Below are 21,141 nucleotides of genomic sequence, written 5' to 3' on the forward strand. Positions count from 1 at the left end.
GTAGATTGCAGAAAGTTTCGTGTAGTGGAAGTGCAGCAAGCTGCAGCATAGAAAACTATTCATTTCTGATGACCACTAATTTGGGGGTTGTGTTCTCATGGAGAAGCTGCTGCAGATTTTTATAAAAGTAAAGCATTCATTTAAAATAATTCATCCTGGATATAATCTTTGTTTTGTTTTTAATAGCCATGTTGGTTGTTTCCACTTAACATAATAAAGAGTCCTGTAAAGAAACAATTTTACTGTCTAAATTTTAAAATGTACACATATGTTTCTGCTGTAGAACTGTAGTTAGATTTATGGCTGAGAATTGTTTGCCAAGGTAGTAATCTAGTTCCTTTGTTGTTTAGCTGTTCAAGAGAAACTGGACCAAATGGTCCTTATTTGGGAAGACATTCAGACCTTGACTGAGGAAAGGGAAGCCAAATTGTTGGACGTAATGGAACTAGCTGAAAAGTTCTGGTGTGATCACATGGCTCTTGTAGCTACTATTAAAGATACTCAGGACTTCATTCGAGAACTGGAAGGACCTGGGGTTGACCCATCTGTAGTCAAGCAACAGCAAGAAGCTGCTGAGGTCAGTAGGAGGTCTTTTGATGTCTTGAAGCAGTTTATTTACAGTAGGCAGAGAAAATACAGAATTACTATGAAATACCACATGATAAAATTGTTTTTTTAGAGACCTAAGGGGATAATTTTTTAGAAATTTACTTTAATTGTATCTCAAGAGCCTATGGTAAATAGCATATATCAGTGCTTAATTGCAATGAGCATGCAACAGGCATGCAACATGTCTGTCATTATATTTACATATCTGTTTACAAACATATATTTAATAAGCATGTCACTCAGACTTTTAAGTTATACATACTTTAGATTCCCTGAGTAATACGTAATATCTAAATGAAAGGTATACAGATATATTATGCTCTAAGCCTGTAATTATTTATGCTGATAGTTAAAGATTTGAAGGTTGAATGATAACCTCTGAAAAAGAAAACACTCTGATTAAAGAAACCTAATTTAAAACTTCCAAGGATTTTTTTTCCCCTCTCATGCAAAAATGAAATCAGAGGCCATTGTAATTTTGACTGATGTCAGTTTATGTAACCCTGACACTGCAAATGGTTGCTTATATTTTAAGCATCCAGTTCTTAACCCTAGTGACCTTAAAGGAAATAAAGGTCAAATCATGCCATGTTCACCTTGAAAACAAGCTGCACATAGGTTATTAAGTTTAGTATTAGCAGTTTGGATTTTTTCCTCCTTGTAGGCTGTTAAAGAAGAAATTGATGGACTTCAAGAAGAACTAGAAACAGTTGTGAGCCTTGGCTCTGAACTTAGAGCTGCTTGTGGAGAGCCAGACAAACCTATTGTCAACAAGAGTATAGATGAGGTATGGGAAATGCAGATGCTTCAATCTGTTGTTAAATGTTTGTTCATCTGAAATCGGTATATCCTGCCCCACCCTCAACAAATTTTGAAAATAAAAATTTTATGGCCAACGTAGGGTATTCCTGAAGCCTTTGTGTTAAAGTATGGTTTGCTTTTCAGGTAATCTTGACTGGGATTAAATTAGAATATACAGACAATTTTATTCTATTGATTTACAGATTAAATATTTAATTAAAGACAAAGCCTTTTGTAAAAATACTTGCTGATTAATACAATAGATGGCTACATTTTAAGTAATACTGGAATAAATTTCATATATATATGGTGTATGCCATGTGAGACATCTTCACTGTGACAATCCTGTTAAAGTGACTACAGTGTACTTTTAATTTCTCTAATGTTCAGTGGTATACATTTCTTTTAAGACAACTATTTTATAATGATGTATCTCCAAATGGTTTAATAACAGTATTTCCCACATTAGCTATAACCCTATGTTAACAGAAATATTCAATAATGAGTATTAAAGTTTATAACTTTCCTAATCCAAAACTTCCTGTGTATTCTGAAGCAAGCCAACTGCATCAACAGGAAGAACACAGGTGTGGATAAGAGATCAATATGAGCTATAAATGCTTAGTTTATTGGTATTGATCAGTGAATAGTTAATGAGTGCACATTATAAGGCAGTGAATTTCTTTTAGACATTGGAGTAAATTGCATTTGTTTGTAGCTGAATTCTGCTTGGGATGCCTTAAACAAAACATGGAAAGAACGGGTGGATAAGCTTGTTGAAGCTATGCAGGCAGCTGTTCAATATCAAGATGGGTTGCAGGTAAGCTGGAGTCATACACTTAAGCTTGTCTTGGACCAATAAGAGTTAATGTGGCTGTAGTAAAAAAATGTCATGTGATTGAGTAGGTGATAAGTAACATATCACTTTGATTATGGTGACTGTTTTCTTCAGTAGACACATACTTTCTCAGGGTTGGTTGAGTTGTAGGGTTTTACATTAAATAACTCTATGAGTTGTTTTCTTAGGTTCATAGGTCGCACTATGTTTTGATTTGAAATTAATGCCCTCTTTTTTAATGAAAAGATCAGAGGTTTTTTGGTACCTGACAAATTCATAGTAATTCTACTCACATTTTCTTGTGGTAGACAGCACTTACATATGATAGGCAAGTTGAATTTGTGACACATCTACATGATCTGAAAGGAACAGAAAACAGGCCTGTATACTCACTTGCTGCTATTCTCTTTCAGTAGAGAACAGCAAAAGAATTTTTTCCCCATCTTTTTTAAAGTCAAATATTTAAGTTTAAATATTTTAAGCAAGACATAATATAATATTGTGGGACTGTTATGCAGATTCTTAGTATAATTTATCAATTTACAATACTTTACAAGATGATTCACTTTTTAAATCTGTAGGTAGATTTTTCAGCCTTTTTTTCGGGGAGCTTTATGTGCTATTATTGAGTGGCATGCCTCACATCCTTTGTCAGTGAGTGGCTAGAAGATTAAAACATTTTAAAAGATTCCACACATGGTCAGGTTTTGCAAACCTCTTTTTTTGCTCAGTGGAATTACTGTCTCTTTTGGTTCATTAGCTCCTTAAAATTAGAGTTTCACATGACATTGAGGGCACTTGCTTGTTCATCACCAATCAAGCAGCAGAGCATTCCTTAATAATAGTGCAATGTGCTTTTTCTGCAGTGCACTGTCACCATCTTTTTCTCCAGGTTCTTTTATGTTCATACTGCACAGAGCTTGACTTGTAGGGTTAAATTAGAAACATTGCTTTATATTTCCTGTGGCTGTGCACTGTATATCCTACAAGCTTGTTACTTTGAAAAACTGTATTTAAATGCTTTCTTATGTTGATTTCAATAGACAATATGAAAAGTATTGTTGGCAGAATGTTAGCTGCAGTTTCCTCATCCTGTTGAGCTTGTTGGGGCTAGTTCTTTTAGCTTTTAGCTCTGTGGCAGTGGGCAGCTCTTAAGTCTTTCATCATAATGAATCACAGATAATGAGCAAGAGGAAAAGGACCTAGCAGGTGTTTTTCCCCCTGTGCAATTAGCCAGATTGATATAGCTATCCTTAATCTGTAAGTGGAGTATTCTTGAGGTTGTTCTGCTTTATATCAGGAGCAAAAGAAGTGCCCTCAAAGCCTCAGAACTGGGGAGACATTATTTGTTTATAACTGTATTATCCTACAGAGATTCATTAAAGCTCAGTTATGGCCCTTCACTATGTAATACACACTGAAATGAGTAATTTTCTATGTTCCTTACACAGATGACATTATTCTTCATAGAGTCACAGAATGGTTTGGGTTGGAAGGGGCCTTGAAGACCACCTAGTTCTAACCCCCCTGCATGGGCTGGGACTCTTCCCACTAGACAAGGTTGCCCAAAGCCCCATCCAGCCTGGCAGAGCAGGAGAATCCACAGCCACCCTGGGAAGCTTCTGCCAGTGTTGTCAGTTTGTTTGCAATCATAATTTAAAGTGTGTTGCCATTCAAGTACCCCCTTTTGTCTTTGCTCCAAAGGATTGCAGAACTGAGTTTGTCTTTTATTTACCTTCAGGGTATTCATAAAATTTGCTGATTTTACTCAAGTAGAGTAGCAGAATATCACTGCTAACAGAAGTTCATTCTTGCATCATGTACATTCTTGTAACCACTACATGGAATACTTTAGTTAATATTTAATCCATTGCCAAGAAGCCTAGTTTTTGCTGAAGAAAACTCTTTTCTCTCAGAGCGCACAGCAATACTGTTCTCAGGAATAAAAAAATAATAATCTGATATTTTGATACAGCTTGCAAATATGACACTATTTCTCTGATTAAATTTCATTTCACATGGGGTTTTTTAGGCAATATTTGACTGGGTAGACATTGCTGGCAGCAAGTTAGCGTCCATGTCCCCAGTTGGAACAGATCTGGAGACAGTGAAGCAACAAACTGAGGAACTTAAGGTATGAATAGCAATTTATTTCACTTATACTTTCTACATTTTTCTTTGGTGTTGAGTAATTTTCTGTATTTTTGAAGAGAAAAAAAATAGTATTTTCAATTTCTGGTAAGAAAGAATCTGTAATTAATTTTTCATATAATATTTCATTGCAAACTATTAATTTTAAAATCTGTTCCAAATTTTGGTGACAATACTTGGGGTTTTTTTGTGAGTACACTCTGATGTCCCAGAAATAATTGTAGGGAAATGCTTGTAGCAATCTGTGACTGTGGATACACCTCGTGTTGGTAGGCTGTTATGCTACATATGAAAAACAAGATGAACAATGATCATAGAATGTCCTTGGTTTTGTTACCCACTTGTACTGTTTTGGCTGTGGACAGATTGCTTGATCTATGTTATGATGTAACTTCAAATGAACTCTAATCTTTGACTGTTCAAAATGATACACACAGGGAAGTTGTGGTCAGACTGCATGTTGCATGTACAAAATAAGATGCTCTAAAAAAATTGCTTTTAGCTCTTTTGAAGAGTTAATTCTAGTTGGAGTTTAAAGTATTGTATTATCACAAGAGCAAGAATAGTCATTATAAATTCTGCCTTTTTTACAGACCAGGGAGATCACTGGAGTATACTTCCCTACTAGGCATCTTTATCATCCTTTGGTCACAGTTAGCAATATCTGCTAAAATAGTAAGACAGTGTTGCTAATTTTCAGTTAGCTGGGATTGTCTGGATTAGCATTTTGACCCTGGAAAACAACCCTTCAAGTTTATGAAAGTTGACAGTGCTGCATCAATGTTGTACATGACTGCTGTACTATGCAGTATTTCAATGTATGATTTCAATAATAGAATTACTTGTGATATGTTTATTTGTATTCTTTTTTTATTTCCATAGCAATTTAAGACAGAGGCTTATCAGCAGCAGATAGAAATGGAAAGACTGAACCATCAGGCAGAGCTATTGCTGAAGAAGGTAACAGAGGAGAGTGACAAGCACACAGTTCAAGATCCTCTCTCCGAGCTCAGGCTAATGTGGGACAGCCTAGAAGAAAAAATTATAAATAGACAGGTAAATAAACTTGAAATTGGGGGATTTTTTTAAAGCTTGGATTTTTGAGAAAAGCTTTTTATTAGGCATGGTATTTGTAGCAATTTACAAATTCCTTTGGGCTTGGAAATTCAAAACTACATATAGTAGAAGTTGAATTTTACAATTTATTGAGTTGTTTTTATGGTTTTTAAACCTTTAGAAGTATTTTTTTGTCAATTCCTCCCTCAACAGTGTCATATTGAATCATTATTATTTCATTTTGTTTACTTGATGACATCTTAAGTAGCAGCTGAAAACATGTTTATATGTGCAAAAAGGAATATTAGCTGCTGAACTGAGCATTAAAAAAAACAGACCAAAAAATAACCCCCCCAACTAAATTTTAAACTGCTTCATTGCTCTTTCCTTAGATAATCAAAATGAAAGAGAGGTTTAGAGATGTAGTGCTTTGAAGTGCATTTTTTTCTAAATTGAATCATTTCACAACTAATAAAAGGTTTTGAAATGATCATTCACCAAATGGCTTTTATATTGAAATTATGTTTTAAGTGATGGAAAACTACTGTCATATCTCTGATGAGAGAACTTTCAAACTTAACTCTGCGCTGTCTACACGAGATCTTCAAAGATCAGAAATTTAAGCCTGGAATATAAGGCTTTACAGGCAAATTGATAACTCTGCTCTAACTAGAAAGCAGTTGCTTGTGTTGGATAACTGTTTCTCCCTGGGTTTTATGACATCATATGCATGGACTTCACTCTGGATTATGGTGACTAATGGTAATATAAGCCAATTCAATAGTACTATGAGACCCTTTTATTGTTAATTTTTTTTTTTACTATAGCACAAGCTGGAAGGTGCCTTGTTGGCCTTGGGGCAGTTCCAGCATGCTCTGGATGAGTTACTGACGTGGCTGACGCATACAGAAGACTTGCTGAATGAACAGAAACCTGTGGGTGGAGACCCCAAGGCTATTGAAATTGAACTTGCCAAACATCATGTATGTAATTATAATGAATATTAACTGAAATGTTCTTTTGATGTTTATCTTAGTGATGAATCTTGTAGTAAAACTTCGCCCTAGATAAGTAATTCTCTATAGAGATTTTCAAGATGAAGATTATAGCTGAAATGCAGGCTTGGAATAACTAGTATCTTTCCTCTTACATATTCCTTCCTTCCTTGCATATGCCATGCAAATGCAGAGTTTTTATCAAAAAAAAAAAAAAAAAAATCAGCTCACCATAGTCTCCACCTTTACTAACCTTAATTTCACCAGAGAAATTAAAAGTTGCTGAACCTACCACTCTTTCTGAAGCAATAAACTCCTTGAATAGTTCTGTTTAGGCCAGGTCTCACTAATGCACATGGCAATTATACAGCTTTTCATTCTTGCTTCTTCCTTCTCACAAAGTAATGATTTACTGTTTTGCATTCTGCAAAATCGTATCTCAGTTGGATCCAACTAATACAAAGAATATGTCTGTGAAAATCTCAGCAAACTTCAAGGGTATCCATAACCCCTTCTTTTTCTCTATGCTACATACAATATAGGATTAATTTTTAAATATTTCTTTTAGTATTTTTACTGATTATTGTGACCTCGGAGCCCATGGAAAAATGCTTTCATTGTGTCTTTATTTGGAAATTTACCTTCTACGAGCAAGAGGTCTCTGTCTCTGACTCAATGTTCATGATGATGCTTTCTTTCTGAGCCTGCAGATTTCAAACTAATCACAGAAGTCCTCTCCTTTTCTTTAAATCTGCCATTTAATTTTTGCCCTGTATATTGTGTGCAAAATAGTCACCGTCCATTCTGAATTTAGAGAGCATTGATTGAAATTGACAGTACACAGATAATGAAGGCATTTTGTGGTAATGTACTAAACAGTTTCTGAAGCCTTTGGTGGGGTCAGTTGGAACTTGAGCAGAGTAAAGCTCTCTACATGCCCTGTGTGATTACTGTTAGAAACAGACCCATTAAAAAAAAAAAAAAAAAAGAAAGCAAAAAAAATTACAAATTCAGCCTTCACTCCATGAACCTTTTAAATTCTTATCAAAGGAAAGTGTTTTACTACTGAAGAAGCATCCAGACATCGTTTGTGACTTCATTTACCTTTAGTGCTGTAGGAGTTCAGCAAACATATGAATGAATCTACTTCCTTTTTATAAAACAGAGTTTATAGGTTAGAAAGTTCACACAGTAGTGCATCCTGTGGTAGCCTGGAAAAACATCCATCTCTTTAATAACTTCGGAAAAAATAGACCTTCTTAGTGAGCCTCAACAGGAAGGAAGGTGTAAGATTCATCTGCTTCTGTGAATATCCCATTTTTTTCACCGTGTTAGAAAATTCATTAATATCTTCCAGTGCTAAGCCTACAAGAATGAAAGCAAATGTGTATACATTTTTGTATACAAGGGCTACTTGTGATCTGCTCTTTCATTGGGTGCTTTGTATATTTTATATAAAAGTTACTTTATGTTTAGATTCATATTTCCTTATGCTGCTAGCATTTTGAGGGAGGTGAGCTTGAACCAGACCACATGGAAGACAGCAGTCATGACCTTAAATTTCTTAGATGGGATTTACCATGATCTTCCTAACAATTTCGCATATTATCTTTTTCTGGTTTTTATTTCTGGTCTTTTAAAGCTTTTTTCTTTCTTTTTTTTTTTTTTTTTTTTTTTTTTTTTTTATACCTTCAGGAAGAAATATCAGAAGGAATATATTATTTTTACATGATATAAAAATAAAATGTAGCATTTTGACAGAATTCTCTGTTACTGCTTTTCAATTAATAGACTTGAGTTATTTGCTAGTATCTGTGATGATGTTAAACTGTTACCTTGTCACTGAACTAGAACTAGCTCAATCACTGTAAATGCCTTCATTCAATAACTTAACTTGACCATCATACATACTGTGTTACAATTGTAGGTGCTGCAAAATGATGTTTTAGCTCATCAGTCTACAGTGGAAGCAGTTAAGAAAGCAGGAAATGACCTGATTGAATCAAGTGCTGTTGAAGAAGCAAGTAATTTACGGAGCAAGTTGGAACTTCTGAATCAGCGCTGGCAAAACGTGTTGGAAAAAACAGAACAAAGGAAACAACAGCTGGATAGTGCCTTGATCCAGGTGAACAGGAAATGGTCAAATAAAAAGAAAACTCAGAAAAAGTGTCATTCTGCATGAAATACGTAGATACATGTATTAGAAGTTTGCCTAAATTAAAACCATAAAACTCCTGATTTTGGAGGAAGTTTGAGTCCAGCCATATCTTTCAGCTGGACACTGTATTTTATAGTGCTGAATCAAGACTTCAGCTTTTGGCCTACATATTTTAACAGGGTTATATATGGGGTTATATATGCCTACATATATACATATGCCTATATATAGATATGCCTACATATATACATGGTTATATATGCCTATAAAGGCATATATAGGGAAAACATTGATCTCACAGTTGCTCAATTAGCCTTTTTTCAAGATTTCCGTGGTTTTTGTTTTTATCTTTAGATTTGATTGAACTAGTTTTGTTTTGGTTTTTTTCCTTTCATTTCCAAATATCTGATTAAATCTGTTGCTAATATCTGAGCTAGTATTAGAATGGAGAACATTCCAATAAGCTCTAAAATGATATGGTATAATTCAGGCCCAAGGTTTCCATGGTGAAGTTGAAGATATGCAGCAATGGCTGACAGACACTGAACGTCAGCTGTTGGCATCAAAACCTGTTGGAGGCTTACCAGAAACAGCAAGAGAGCAGCTTAATACCCATATGGTAAGTATCAGTATTAGCATGCTTTGCAAATTGCATTTCTGGACTAACTATCTTTCAAGAGTGTTTATGGTAAATACAGCAGAGCATGTTCTATATATCACAATGTCTGTACTGTATCTTGAAAAATTTTAATAGCCTTCAAAACAACACTGTTATTTTCACTGTAGGAAAAGTGGTCACTTGGGAGATGCCCAAAGCTGAGCCATTAATAGTGCTGGAACAAAAATAAGAGAACTTTTGCACCCTTATTCTCAGAAAGAAAAAACTCAAAGTGTTTGAAGATTTTTCAGTGATTCCTATTCTTCTTTTCCTTCTCTCCCTATAACTATCTTTATGCTTTTTCTAAGATAAGAAAATGAATCTAAAACTGAGGCATATTAAGTAGACCTTGAATTAAGAGTCTCAGTCCTTTATGCTCTGTCTAACCAAAGCTGACATTGTCATCATTAACACAGATGTAATAAAGACTGCTGGCTCATATTAATTAGAAATTAACTAATTGCTTTCATTAGAAATGGCAAGCTGATCAGAATGCCCAAATTATTACCTTCCTTCCTCTTTAAGAAACATAGATTTCTCCATCTGTAGAACCACAGAACTTAAAAAAGGCACTTAAACTTGATCTCTTGACCTCAAAAGAAGGTGGTTCATAGTGCTCCATTTGTGTAAAGTGATGCTGTGCTGTTAGACCAGGATATAAGCCCAAATGCAGTGATCTAAACTCCTAACCTCCTGGCTCAGATGGAAGAGTGATATTTACTGAACTGTCCTTGAACTCCAGAGTGCAGGACACAGTTTCCATTAGAATGCTTCATTTTCATAGCTTAAGAAGTCAGATGTTATTTTTGAATTACGCTAACTGTCATTGCCCACTAAGGTGGGCCTTTTTTTGTGTTTTTTCAACTATTTTTGAGAAGGAAAATAACTTAGTTTTAAAATCAGTTATGACAGTAAACTAGAACAAAACACAGATACAGCCTTGAGATTTTGAGTCTCCCCAATGCTTCTCTTTTTGTCCTAAGGAAAAAAAAACAAACCCAACAGCAACCAAGTGCCTTTTTTCCTTTTTTTATTTGTTGGCTTGGGGGTTTAGTTTTGTTTTTGTTGTTTGTTTCCTTGTTTGTTTTCCTGTGAAGGTGGGCATAAAAATTTCATGAGTCAATGAACTCTTCCTATTTTTCATACTGGACTTCAAGTGAAATCAGGACCAAAACATATTCCCTAGAAAATTTCAGGGTTTTCTTTCATACTTTCTTTTACAATTTTTTTTCCTTTGCAAATTTTCTCTATGTTTCACAGTTACAGATCAATTACTTACAGAATCTTTAAGCTGACCATAGTATTATAGTTGGAACAAATGTGAATGTCCCCCCAGTAATAGCTACTTTACGTGTACAATCATTTCTAACCGTGTATGTCTGTTTTAACAGATTGTTACTCTGGTGGGGGCTATCATATAACTGCAGGCATTGACTTGCTAGCCTTTAATTTTCCAACCCCTAAAAACCAGGACAATTTCGATTTAATTAAACCTTGGTTTATCTGTGCAGATACTCTTTTTTTATTATTATTATTTTTATTATGGTAGCTGAAATTTTGAGGCTGCTTGCCATGTTGAGTACTATTTACTCTAAGTTACAAATTCAAACTAAGTGATACAAATTACATTAATTTGTGATGTGTATCTGAAGGAGAAAGTTTTGCACTGTGTTTTGGTTTGTTTCTCATTGAAAATAATGAAAGCCATCATCTTGAGCATGAGGTCTGTTTCTACAGAAATGAACAGAAGAGCTCTTAACCAGGATCAGGTCACAACCAGTTGAAATTGGGCAGCATTTCCAGCTAAGGTGGGAAGGCAAAAGATATAAAGAGACATTACAGGACACCAGCAAGAAAAGGGCTTAAAAAGAGGCCTCTTTGGCTGAGTGCTGCTCAGATCATGCCTGTGTATTGCTTAAAATAATAATTCTTCACATTTCCTCCTTTAAAATACCCATAATTGTTCTTGTTCTCTTGAGAGTATGATTGTACTGGAGAGGTAAGCACTCTGATGAGCCCGTCTTGTGAAGGGTTTTTGTGCTGAAGTAAAATAAGATGCTTTGGGGAGTTATGGAAACAGAAATATAGTAGGGAGGCTGGAAGGGTAGGAGGAAGCAGGCTAGATGTCACCACTTTTCATAGTCCTCAGAAACAAAGCAAGAAAGCTTTCTGTCCTGATAAAATCTTAGCTCATGGTTGAACCTCCATCCCATTTTGCAATTCTCTGTGTTCAAGTATAACCCTGTGCACAGGATCCCCCAGCCCAAAGAAAATGGGTTTGGGCTCTAGTCCTGGGAATCAGAGGAAAAAGTTCTTTTCCTCCTAATCACAAGCCACTTGTGATTAAGACAAGCTCATCTGTTGGAGGATACTACTCATTGGAGAGTCTGCAGTAACTTCATTGGTACATTTTGAATGGTCTGTTACTAATATTGAACATGTCACTTTTAGTCAGAGAGATGTGTGGGAGCACTCAGTCTCTTGGTACCTCATCTTTTTAATATAATTAAAAAAAATAATTAGTAGACTAGTTAGCATGTAAAACAGTTGATACCATTATTCTTCCACCATTCTTTGTATGTACAAAATATCTTCAGTGCCTCTTGCCTAGTGAGGGAAGGAAGATGAACAAAACAAGTTAATGTACAATGAAGCAGCCCTCCCAAGTTGTCTCACCCACTTTTGAAGGTGCATTGGATAGGTCTGGGTTTTCAGTGTACTCTATAATGCTGACACTTCTTGTGTTTCAGCTACAGATGGACCTGGAACCAAGTTGTAGCAAAGCTTTTGCAATAAGTGCATACTACTTTCTTTGCCAAACTTTGGATCTCAGAGAAAACATCTGACAGACAAGTTCTCAGTTCCTGAAGAACTGGGCTTTTACTTTGATCATTTGGCTTTTTATTAATTACATGTGTTTCCTTTATTAGTCTAAATCATACCTGCTAAATGTTAGAAGAGGAAAAAATGCTATACTACCATTTGTAAAGAGTACTGAATTTCTACCTGACTTATTTTCTTGTGCTTTATTTAGGATCTATGTGCTGCCTTTGAAGCCAAAGAGGAGACTTATAAGTGTCTACTGCAGAAAGGCCAGCAGATGCTTGCAAGATGCCCAGAGTCTGCAGAAACAAACGTTGAGCAGGACATAAATAACTTAAAAGAAAAGTGGGAATCAGTAAAAACAAAGCTCAGTGAAAGAAAAGTATGTGTTTTTGCATGAAAATAGAAGTGTAAATAAGGTATTTAGGGATGTTAATGTTCAGTGCTTTTATGCATGCATGCATACTTGCTTGATCTTCTAGGTTTAAAATTAATTGTAGAGACAGCCATGCAGAATTTCTTGTATGTTTAGAAATTACTGGGAAAAAAATGGGAATCAGGAATCTGATTATCTATAATTGAGGGGAGGATAGGTAAGAATGGCACTAGTCTGTACAATTGAAATATGTCAATTGGTGTATTGCTAATGCTTATTTGGTAGGATGAGGGCTTTTGCTTTTTATTACAATAACTGAAAACAGGAGAGGGTGAATAAAATTATTTGGTCATTCAAGTTTATCTCCTTCTCAGTAGAGAATTGCTACATTATTTTTCTTAGCTTTTGTCCAGTTTTTTTTCTTGAAATTCCCCAGCACTTGGTCTATTGCCACTTCAAGTGACTACCTTTTGTTCTAACATAGATCAGTGGTTTCACTGATATGCAACATACGTTTCCTTGTTATAAATTTCAGTTTACTTTCATTCCTTCACGAAATACAGTCCATTTGTACTACCTCAATCACACAATAAAGAATTTCAATAATTACAAACAGAGGAACTCTCTGTACATCCCTGATATCTATAAGGCACAAATAATTAACTCAAAACTTAGTTATATTTCAAAGTGAGAATAGAATGGTGGTGTCTCTTAAGGTAACTGTAAAATGTAAAAATGCCAAACTAATTAATACCAAACAAAAGCACTTCTTGCAGCAAGCTAAAGCTTGAAGTGCTCAGCTAGGCTACTATTTGTTTTTTTCTTGTGAATGTTGGAAAGTCTGACTGATAGCTCATGATGAATGAAAATTCTCTATCCAAAATGAGTCTCAGTTCAGACAACCAAAATGACAATTGGGTTTTATTATGAAGAATTTTGTAGGCAAATTTGTTCTTTGCTTAGTGTAAGATCATAAATTAGTTGACCTCTTTGAGTCTCTTCCAAATGGACTGCCACCTTAGATTTCTAAGATTCTTCTGGTTTTGTATTGAATTTGAAAAATCTGTATGTCCCATTAGAAGCAGTAAAAGATGTGATGTTATGAAATGGAAAATTTTATCTAGATAGAAGGTGATGTATTTTCTACTCATCTATCACATATAATGTTACTGTTACTCTTCTCTCCACTTTCTTTAATATGTTCATATGTAGGCTGTTATTTTAAAACTGAAACTCTGAGTTGAAAAAATGCTTTAAAGTGCTAAACTAAATGCTGAACCAAAATGATGTACTTCAAAATGTTGAACTAAAATGGTTAACTTGTCTGAAACCCCTGCACAATATCAACTGCTATTACAGTATGACGTATCTTTACAGACCAAACTGGAAGAAGCCCTCAATTTAGCAATGGAGTTCCACAACTCACTTCAAGATTTCATCAATTGGCTTACTCAGGCTGAGCAAACCCTAACTGCAGCTTCTCGGCCAAGTCTTATCTTGGACACTGTCTTGTTTCAAATTGATGAACACAAGGTATGTAAAGAAACAGATGTGTAATGTTTTTCTCCCACTCTGTGGACATACTTTTAACAATGTCCAAATGAACCCTGTAACACTGGCACCGACAGAAACGTTTGATTTGTTTTAAAATTGCATTTTATAGTCTTTCTTGCTACATCATCCTTTACTGGTTGTTTTTCAATGTTTACCCAGTGCTTGAGCAATGTAGGATTCAGAGTAATTTCTTCTTTTTTTTCAAGGTTTTTGCAACAGAAGTGAATTCTCATCGTGATCAGATCATAGAGCTGGACAAAACTGGAACCCATTTGAAATATTTCAGTCAGAAACAGGATGTTGTCCTTATTAAGAATCTCCTGATTAGTGTACAGAGTCGATGGGAAAAAGTAGTTCAACGCTTAGTTGAAAGGGGAAGAGCTTTGGATGATGCAAGGAAAAGAGCCAAACAGGTAATCGGACAACAGCTGTTGTTCAACTCTTTGAACTTAGCTGTAATTACATCCAGACTCTTGAAGAATATGGTGCTTTAAAGCACTTTCAAGTAAGTCTGGTTTCACTGTAGCAGACACTGTTGAGTTAGGAGATCAAGTTCTGTGATTCAATCATAGATCACTTCATTTGGGAGGTGAAAACCTCATTTCCAACCCAAGCAGTGACTTCTGTCTGCAATACAGGATAGTCTGAGAGTAGAAATTTACAGTATGGCTTCCAGATGTATATTAGTGCCATCTGTCCTCAAAAAGAAGTTTCACAATCAACTCCTTATATTTTAAAGAATGTGATGGCCTCCTTTTTGCTAATGTGTGGGAGTATTCCTGAGTATTCTCTTGTTGGGTTTACATTGTGCCCTGATTAATACTCCTCACTTCCTTAATCTTTTATGTGAGCTACTAGACCAGTATCTTATGTGTGGGAAGATATCTCCACTTATTAACTTAAAAACCTGGGGATTTTTTTTTACAGTTTTCCTCACCAGGCACCAATCATGTTTTTTTCTTAGATTCATGTTTCCCTGATGAGGAATATAAATAAGATGCAAAGTATGTGAGAGAAATGTAATCTGCTTAAACATCAATAGGAAGTTTTAGCAGCTTTTTTATTGAAGTGAACACGACCATTGAAGATTTGGTCATGTTCACAGGCAAACCACATTCCCAAGTTCACTGCTACAGCCACTCAATTCATAGAGCAAGAACTTTTCTGAGCAATAAATTAGGCCCATAAGCCAATCAAGTGTTACTTATTTTCCTGCAGTTTCTCTTGCGTATTCACACACAGAGCATTTCTGTAGTGAGATGGATTTCATCTCTAGATCCACGTACAGAGCTGAATACAGTAAATTATTAATTTAGGACAACTATCTAGGCAGAGCAGGGAAGGAGTACTGAAGGGTACTGGTGTCAAGGGGTGATCTCCAGCCCTGAGAAACAGGGTCCAGGAGACTTGAGAAGTTGCTGAACTAGCTCCTTGTGCTTTCATGTGTAGACAGCCCAGGCAAAAAGAATTTTTCAAAGAGATGTAGAGGAAAAAATGACCAGCTTAGAAAAATAGAATCTCAAAAGGATGCTGCTTTGTGAGAGCTGGTTGAATCTCTGGTCTTTCCCTGCTTCCTTCCCTGAAGCACTCTCTTTGTTGAGACAGGAAGGAAGATCAAGGATCTGTTCCTTGCCCGTCAAGATAGCATTTGATATAATGACAACATTTATGAGCGTCCCAGGGAAAATCTTGGGCAGTCATCCAGACAGGAGTTTTGCCCAGTGATTTACTGCTGTTGTCCCATACAGACAATAACTAAGCATCATTCTTGCTGTATTTACTATTCATTACTAAGAATGTAGGAATCTAAATGACCAACACATCAACAGAAGTAACTAATATGTCTTTGAAAGATGCATACTACATGTATGGATCACGTACATTCAAGGTTGTTAATTCACCTGAGAGAAAAGGGAAGCTAAGTCCAGTGGGCCCATCATTGGGCTTGTCTCTTGACAGACCAGGGAGAATAAGCATACCAAATCTCTCTGAAGTCTACAGAATACTTGTCTGGCTGTAGAGAATCCTTTAGTCTTTAATGCTTTTGGATTATTTTGTGAATTTTAAAATCCATGCAAATCTCAATTTCCTGCAGTTCCATGAAGCCTGGCACAAACTAATGGAATGGCTAGAAGAGTCAGAGAAGTCTTTGGACTCAGATCTTGAAATTGCAAATGACCCAGACAAAATAAAGATGCAGCTTGCACAGCATAAGGTGAGTCATGAATGATGAAATGCAAAGTTGCCAGTAAGATGTAGGCCTTGTACTCTAAAGTCAACAAAGGAAGTAGATTGTGGCCTCACTGCAAAGGAGTGCTTATTAGCATGAACTGAAATGGTGGTGTGTTTCAGGTGGAGAGAGAAAAAGGACTTTTCGCAGTATTTTGCTCTGTGGGGGAATGGTTAACTTAAAGGGAGAGACATACAGCACAATGAAAACTTTAACAGTAATGCTATTTCAAAAATAGTAATCTTGGAAGAAAGTTAATCATTGACATTTACAGTCCTTAAATTTTACCATCTACTCATTTATGTTGGTATTTTCCTTTTAATATACTACAAGACCACCTCAAAATTGAAAAATAATCTTGTTTTGACTGCCAGTTGGTTTTTATGTCAAGAGGAAATATTAATATAATCCTCTAGAAAGTACAGTGATACCTTTAATAGCAAAGGTTGTTTCTCTTAATGAGATTCAGATTTCCAGGACCAGCTTTCCACAGACCCTGTTGGTGAAAATGTAAAATTCTCCTCCACTGACCTGGCATTTCAAACAAGTAACAATAATGTAAAAGCTGTGTACCCACATCAGACACAGCAAAAGGATGCATGGAAGAAGTCTTGACATCATGTTTACTTTTGTGAAGAGCCTAGAATAATGTTACTGAGGAGCAAGTGGGTGAGTGGTAGAGTCTTCAGAGGCAGACTGTGTTTCAAAATATATCTTGGAACATTTTCATTACAGAGTATTGAAAGATCATTCATTTTTCTATATTTTGGCATACACTTCTACTTTTCATGTCAGTCTTATTGTTCTTAATTTATTCCTTTTTTCTTTCTGCACAATGTCCCCAAGGGTCTGCATATCTAATTTTTTTCCTCTCAGTATAGCGTCAGATGGTGGTTTCTACCTCTGATGAGTCTTGCCATGTATACTTAATGATTGGTGACTGTATCACTCTGCTTTATATTTTTAGCAACTCAGTTTTCATGATGTTTCATGATGTTTATCAACCAGGAAAATATTCTCCTTTAATATGTGAAAATTGTCTGTTGGTTAAGCATAAATAGTTTTACTCATGTTTGCTGCTTAAAACTTTTATATAAATCCTACATTTAACTTTCTGTTAGGCTAACTCTGCAATTTCAGTTTGTTCTGGGATTGCTGCTGTTGATAGAATTTCGAGTCAGCAATGGGAATTTAGAGATAAAAGTCTTTCTGCTAAGATTCTTGTTCTGACTCTATCAATATTTTAATGCTTCCACTTATCTCTTTTATTTAAATAAAGTTCAAACTCGTCACAAGTACCGACATGTGACTTTGCTTTGAGGTCCTTTCAGGTCCTGAGCTTTGGCTCTCTACCATTATTCTCCTTCCCTCTTCTGAAGTGTTAAACTTGATAATCCTACAAGTTCTTCGTACCTATTGCAGTTCATTTTATGATCCCAAGCCTTTTCACATGGATTGGCAGACTCATCACTTCTCTCAATATCATTTCTGCAGCTTCTTTTCATAGAAAATGCCTGCAGAAAATGGCTACTTGAGTTGCTTGAGTTTCATTTCTCATCAAAGCATGAGATGGAACGTGGCACAGGGACATTAGGATTGAAACTGGTGATTTGGAGTAAAAAGATGAATGTGTGTGAGAGAGGGAGTTCTGTGAACTTTGTGACTTTAAACTTCAAACAACCCCCCCAAGAAATCAACTCAATTGTTTTTTAATGAGCTGTCAAACCTCCCAACACTGCAATGTCCTTCCTTGTATTTTGAGTCTTTTCCTTCCACTCCCACATATACCCCTTGTGTCTGTCTTTGTCTTTTCTGTCCAGCCTTGAAGGTTTCCTTGCTCCATTTAGTTAACAATTTTGCTATCTGAACTGAATATGTGCTCTGTGTGTGCTGTAAGCATAATTTGGATTCAGTCTTGGCCAGTTGTTGCTGCCAAAAAAAAAAAAAAAAAAAAAAAAGACCCTGAAAAATGAAAGCCAAAATAATAGGTTTTCTCTCTCACTCATATCTAAAATGTTGCCAGGGACTTTTGGGGGTTATTCATGATCTGTTTATCAGCAATTTTTTCTTATTTTTAGAAGTCAGGAGTAGAAAAAATCTTTATAGGTCACCCAATCCTTTCCAGTGTTCCTTACTGTACAGCTCTGTGAACCTGGATAATTTTATCTATATGTTCCCATCTTCCTTAAAAGGAAGGCAGATGGTTAATTAGTAAGGTTTCATTCATCTTACATTGCTCCTAGTTACTTAAATGAAACTCTAAGCTCAGTAACACCTCTGTGAAACCAAATGAAAGTAGGTACTGTGTAGTGTGTGTAGTCTCTCAATGAATGAATTTACTGTAACCCTTTGTTCACCTTTAAATGTCTTTTACCTGTATGATCCCTATCTGGCAGCAATTTCCTTCTGTTTTCTCATGCAAATCAAGTAACGCTGTGTACATAATTTTAAGTAGTTAACAAACCCCATCAAATAAAAGAAGCAGAGAAATATTTTTGTACTGAAGGAACTTGTACCAAAAAAAATGGTTATTTTCATTTTGAAAATTACTTCTATTGTATTTTTATCTTGACAATGGTGTTTGTAGTCTTTCATTCTTTCCTAAAGTGTGTTTCCTTGTTGTTTTCTTCAAGGAAAATGAAAGGGCAGTAAGGAAATACTGGATTACAAAACAAATGCTGCCCTTCCTTTTTTTTTTTTTGGAAAATTTTTTATCCTCATTTCCCTCTGGGTCCTGAAAGAACCTTAGAGTAAGGACAGAGCAATGAAAAGTACCAAGAAAGTTTAAAAAAACAACAACCTTGAATCACCCTAAGTAAAGTTGTCCCTATGGCAAAACCCAATGCCTGCTGTCTACTCAAGGTGCCTCTGTTCCACTTGAGCTTCCCTTGACAGACATTAACATCTACAAAGAGTGGATTACTTTTCTGCTATTAAAGGTGGAAAGTCAATTTAACCTAGTACTTTTTTGTGACAAAAAATATTTAAATACATATGCGATTCTGTATATATGAATTTCCTAAAGCAAACTTGTGATTTTATTTTTCTTTAACCTGATTTTCTGCTAGCAGTTCATGAAGGTGTGAAATAAAGCACTTAAAGGATTGCTATGCTTTAAAAGCTGCTGTGTAGTGCTGGTTTTGTCTTTTGGCACTGTTCCTTTATTTAATTACTTAGTCAGTTAACTCCTGCACTATCAGATGAGCTGTGTTTCTGTGTGCTCCTCTGTGCCTATGAAAAGCTTCCAGAGGCTCTGAGCAGGAGCTGGCAGAGCTGGCAGGCAGATGAAACTTTCATGTCACTGTCATCTTCCAAATTTTCTGGATCTCAGAAGCCCACCTTGAGTTACTGAGATGTCACCTGGCTGCTTCTTATGCCTGGTTCTGTATATTTATGGCATACAATTCTTCCTAGTTGTAGTATGCTTCAATCTTAGAAGGGCTAAATGCCTGTGGCTGGAGCTTTCCCAGCTTGACCATGCTAAGCTACAACAGAATGACCTTTGTAACCTTTGGCATGCTCTACACTGGCTTGAAGTCTTAGTACATAAAAATATAATGTGAAGACTGCTAAGTTCATGACTCCCAAAGCAGAAGTTTTTTTCATATTCTTCTGACTACCAGGCAGCCATGTAGGAATATTACGGTAGGACAGGATGCATTGCGCTCATCAAAGGAGGGATTTTCCAGAAATTACACTAGGTGTGGAGCTGTAATCCCAGAGAGGGAGAAAACAGAGACACTGCTAGTGTGAAGTCCCATGTAATTTCAAGTGCATTGTGGCACTAGCAACTAGAAATGTTGCAGTAAGTTTTACGTTTCCTTGCAGCAACGTTTACAATTTCCACTGCAAATAGTATGTCAAAGATTAATTAGCTGTGGCCTGTAAGCAGCTAATGGTATATTAATGTTTTCATTTTCTTCCACGTATATAGGAATTTCAGAAATCTCTTGGTGCAAAACATTCTGTGTATGATACCACAAATAGAACTGGGCGTTCCTTGAAAGAGAAGACCACCTTGGCTGATGACAATTTGAAACTTGATGATATGCTGAGTGAACTAAGGGATAAGTGGGATACAATTTGTGGAAAATCAGTGGAAAGGTAAATGAAAACCAGTCTCAATTTTTCAGAAGATAAAGCTTATTTTTGCTTCTCTTGTGTGAAAGAAATACCAGAGTGGATAGCTTGTGTTTGATCATTAAGTGCCAAAGCAGTGAAATAGCAGAAATGCAGATTTCCTTGATGGTATGGAAAGGGTGGGTGGGGAAGATGGTTCCACTATTTAAAAAAGGAACCACTGGTTGCCAGCTCTTAGTTGTTACCATTGTATGCTGAAATATTTTCTTAAAGTGTATGAATGATTCTTCTGTGTGTGTGCCTGCATTTTTTTTCTCCCAGACAAAATAAACTGGAGGAAGCCTTGTTATTTTCGGGACAATTTACTGATGCTTTGCAAGCTCTAATTGACTGGTTGTACAAAATTGAACCCCAGCTAGCAGAAGATCAGCCAGTACATGGAGACATTGATTTAGTGATGAATCTGATCGATAATCACAAGGTAATTACAAAAAAAAAAAAAAATAAATCTAATTACTATACTGCTCATATGTGTATAATTCTAATGCTCTTTTTATTTGTCTAGTCTGTAATATTTAGAAATATGTAATCGTTTTGTAATACAAACATGTCATCAAGAATGGAAAATGCTATGAAACAGAAGTGGAAGATAACAACTGTTAGTAACTCATTGGCACCAGTTAGCACTGAGATATTTCATTTAATGCTGCTATCCTTGTTTTTATTAATATCCTGTCCAAAAAGTGTGCATTTATAAATGCGTGTGTGGACAAGAGGTGGCAAAAATTGTTTTACTGGAAATCTTTGCGGGA

The 21,141-nt window shown here is 35.8% G+C and overlaps 1 protein-coding gene across 4 annotated transcripts in view; it reads left to right on the forward strand.

Annotated features, from left to right (window-relative positions):
* The window catches only part of DST (dystonin), a 289,353-nt gene that overhangs the window by 243,180 nt on the left and 25,032 nt on the right, over positions 1-21,141 (forward strand). For all 4 annotated transcript variants that reach the window (XM_030446905.1, XM_008495643.2, XM_030446906.1 and 1 more), the window contains 14 exons: positions 351-577; positions 1,274-1,396; positions 2,129-2,230; positions 4,281-4,382; positions 5,282-5,455; positions 6,283-6,438; positions 8,378-8,575; positions 9,099-9,227; positions 12,301-12,471; positions 13,843-13,998; positions 14,226-14,432; positions 16,115-16,234; positions 20,184-20,353; positions 20,651-20,810. In XM_030446905.1, the coding sequence (XP_030302765.1) occupies positions 351-577; positions 1,274-1,396; positions 2,129-2,230; positions 4,281-4,382; positions 5,282-5,455; positions 6,283-6,438; positions 8,378-8,575; positions 9,099-9,227; positions 12,301-12,471; positions 13,843-13,998; positions 14,226-14,432; positions 16,115-16,234; positions 20,184-20,353; positions 20,651-20,810 (2,195 nt within the window). The remainder of the gene's footprint in view (positions 1-350; positions 578-1,273; positions 1,397-2,128; positions 2,231-4,280; positions 4,383-5,281; positions 5,456-6,282; positions 6,439-8,377; positions 8,576-9,098; positions 9,228-12,300; positions 12,472-13,842; positions 13,999-14,225; positions 14,433-16,114; positions 16,235-20,183; positions 20,354-20,650; positions 20,811-21,141) is intronic.

This window comes from Calypte anna, chromosome 3 (genome assembly GCF_003957555.1).
Source record: "Calypte anna isolate BGI_N300 chromosome 3, bCalAnn1_v1.p, whole genome shotgun sequence".
NCBI classification, from domain to species: Eukaryota; Metazoa; Chordata; class Aves; order Apodiformes; family Trochilidae; genus Calypte; species Calypte anna.